General features: G+C 54.8%; 1 protein-coding gene across 1 annotated transcript; it reads left to right on the forward strand.

Moving 5' to 3' along the window:
* The first annotated feature begins 921 nt into the window (after positions 1-921).
* SLC35G6 (solute carrier family 35 member G6) lies at positions 922-2,434 on the forward strand. The gene is made up of 2 exons (XM_008062323.1): positions 922-952; positions 1,409-2,434. Exons 1-2 carry the CDS (start codon positions 950-952, stop codon positions 2,432-2,434), a joined length of 1,029 nt encoding a protein of 342 aa, XP_008060514.1. The 5' UTR covers positions 922-949.
* The last annotated feature ends 1,024 nt before the right edge of the window (positions 2,435-3,458 follow it).

The following is a 3,458-nucleotide window of genomic DNA, read 5'->3' on the forward strand; positions in this document are numbered from 1 at the left end:
GTTCCAAAGCGTCCGACGGCCTTCGCCGGGACCGATCCCGCGCAGGGCACCGCGCTGCGTTGGGCCACCGGGCGAGTGGACACCGAGCAGGGCGCAGGCCAGACTACAACACCCCCGCACGGGCGCACGACCACCCACTCTTTGGGGACTCTGCCCGCCCTTTTCCCTGCACGTCCTTCACTCAGCGGTGCACACCGCGGGAGACACAACACACATGCTTTCAGGCGCAGACACACAACATGGCAGGCTAACAATCAGGCCCAGTGGGACCCACAAACCTAGGGTCTGCACACTCACAGGGGTAGCCTTGAATACACATATACACCCTTCCCAGGAATAGCAGGGACCACCACCAGGCAGCGGGCAAGGAAGGCCCAGCCCTTCAGAACGGGCACACATCAATGACCACCAGCACAGATGAACACGCTGCTAGGTACTTTGTCCCCAACGGCAGAAATATCCACATCTGTATATTTGAGTATAAATGCAGAGGCTTCAGTGTGGGCCTCTTGGGACAGCACCAGCAAAACACCAGGTGGAAGCACACACAAAAGAAACACATTCCTGTAACTCCAGAAGGACAATCCCAGGTATTCCTCCCTGGTGTTGGAAAATTAAAAACTCAGGGGACAGAAGAGCCAGCCATCAGAGCTCTTTTTAAAAAAATCTTTCTGAAACAAGGCAAGACATAAATTAATTTAAAACCACAGAACTAGTCAAAGAGAAAAAAAAGAATCAGACAAACTTTGGAGCCATGGAAGCATAGATATAAAACAAGCAGAGTAACGAGAAAATAGGTCCATCACCACCTCTGGAAGGTTTCAGGGAAACCCACCTACCTCCAAGGTTCCAAGGAAGAATCTCACCTCCATTCCAGCCAGGTCACAATGGCTGGAGTTCTCAGGGGCCTATGTCCCCTGAGCCAGAAGAGGAGGAAGTCCAAGGAAAGATGGTGAGTGTGGGGGCCAGGAGCCCAACACTCCCTCCCTGTACCTCCTAGCTGATCCCTTTCCTCTTCTCCCCTAAAACTTCTGAGCTGTCCTGTAGACACTCACAAATGAAATTCATAATGGTGTACCCAGATGTTCCTGAAACCTGTAACATCACACAGACATACAGTATCTGAGGCCACCTCCCTTTTCTCAAACTAACAAAGCATCCTTGAGTCCTTTTTCTCTCAGGAACGACTCACCCAGAGAAACGACGCTCCAGGACCGCTCACTCCCTGCTTCCTGTTTTAGATCATCAGGCGCACACTATACAACTTCATCCATCTTTCAGGCCCTTTCTAGTTCTCAAGAGTTCCCCAGCATGAGAGTCTGCACCACTACAATCCCACTGGGTCCCAGATCCCGGCCTGGCATCTATCTGCTCTGCACCAGGTGACCCAGCCCTTTCTCCCTAACAGGCTGGCAGTCACCCCTACTTCAACCTGCCTGACTTCACCCAGCCATCGCCACCCTCCACTCCGTCCTCCACTCCGCCCAGCCTCCCCTCACACCAGTGCTGCTGGCCCTCTGATACCACCAAGGGCCTGCTCATAGCCCTGCTGGGTGGGGGCCTGGTTGCTGGCTTTGTGGGTCCCTTCTCCCGTATGGCTTACCAGGCTTCCCACTTGCCCTCACTGGAGTTGCTCATCTGCCGATGTTTCTTCCATCTTCCCATTGCCCTGCTACTTAAACTGCGTGGCGACCCACTTCTGGGACCTCCTGATGTCCGAGGCCGGACCTGCCTCCATGCCCTGCTCAACGTCTTCAGCATTGCATGTTCCTACAGTGCAGTTCAGGTGGTGCCTGCTGGCAATGCTGCTACTGTTCGCAAAGCCTCTTCGACCGTCTGCTCTGCTATCCTTGCCCTCTGCCTCGAGAGCCAGAGTCTCAGTGGCTACGACTGGTGTGGACTGCTGGGCAGCACCCTGGGACTAATCATCATTGTGGGACCTGGACTAGGGACACTGCAGGAGGGAACCACGGGCCTTTACACCACCCTGGGCTATGTGCTAGCTTTCCTGGGAGGCCTGGCACTTTCCCTGGAGCTGCAGGTCTACCGTTCCCTGAATTTCCCCTCCTGCCTACCAACAGTGACCTTTCTATTTGGCTTGTTGGGGCTGTTGGGCTCTGTGCCAGGCCTCTTTATATTGCAGACCCCTGTGCTGCCCAGAGACCCTCTGAGTTGGATTTGTGTGGCAGCAGTGGGGATCCTAGCCTTGATCTCCTTTGCGTGTGTGAGTTATGCAGTCACCAAGGCCCACCCTGCCCTGGTGTGTGCCGTCCTGCACTCTGAAGTGGTGGTGGCCTTGATGTTGCAGTATTATGTGCTCAATGAGACGGTGGCACCTTATGACATCATGGGGGCAGGGGTTGTGTTGAGCAGCATTGCCATCATCACAGCTCAGAATCTCAGCTGCGAGAGGGAAGGGCAGGTGGAGGAGTGAGGTGAACCAGAGAGCCTGGGGGTTGGGAGGGCAGGGGTAAACAGGAGAGACTGGAATACAAACATGGAAGAACAAGTGACTGGAAAAGAACTGATTTGGGAGAAGGATGCCTCTCAGATTCAAGGGTGACTCGGGCACTTGGTGGAGAGGGACTACCTGGAAGACCTGGAACAAGCCTGGGGACAAGGGATGTGGAGTCCGGGCTGGGTGCTGGGAATCAGGGCATAACTAAGGGGCCAACAGGCTCTGGGCCATGGAGAGGACTTCCCTCAGCAACAGAGAAGAGCATTAAAGCTGGAGTGTTCCCTCCTTCAGGCAAAGAGAGAGTAAGCAGCTGCACTGGGGGAGGGGAGCGTGCCTTTTTCCCCAGGGCGACGGTTTCATTTCCTCGTGATTGTGCCCACCCCCCTTGGGGTAGTGACGTGACATTGACATCAAACAAGGATTACTCTGAATGTGGCTGTGCAGTGGTGTCATCTCGGTTTTGGAGGGAGAGTGGAAGTCCTACAACCGCTCTTATTGGAGAATCCCTTGGGATCTCCACCGCCCATCTTATTTCTGAAATATTCTAGAAGGTGGAGGATTTCCTAATGTTCAGATTCCTTGACCCCCCAAATCCCCCAGGGCTTTCGTGTCCCGCCCCATAGCTAATCTGCTTTTCCGGGATTGTCGCGGTCCCGTGATCTCTCCCGGACAGTAGCCAGCCTCCTTCTGGAGCAGGTCTCCAAGCTGAGTCTCTTCGAGCGGCTCAGGCCAGGGATCCAGGACCAAGACTGGGTACAGCGCTCCATTAGAGTCCAGGAGATGCCCACTCCCCTCTGGAGGCTGTTTGACAAATACCGGCTATTTCCGGACAAGCAATTGGCCTCGCCATCTTGTTCTGTTCATGCATATTCAGCGCGATAACTGCATATTCATGACAAGGACGGCCCCCTGCACTCCCCACGGGAACACACTCAGGAGGACCCGACCGGCCCCGCCTCCATTACCCAGTCGCAGGAGAGACCATTTTCCAGCGGGGGGG

The sequence above is a fragment of the Carlito syrichta genome, unplaced genomic scaffold (assembly GCF_000164805.1).
Source record: "Carlito syrichta isolate Samal-C Ts95f unplaced genomic scaffold, Tarsius_syrichta-2.0.1 Scaffold305688, whole genome shotgun sequence".
Lineage (NCBI taxonomy): Eukaryota > Metazoa > Chordata > Mammalia > Primates > Tarsiidae > Carlito > Carlito syrichta.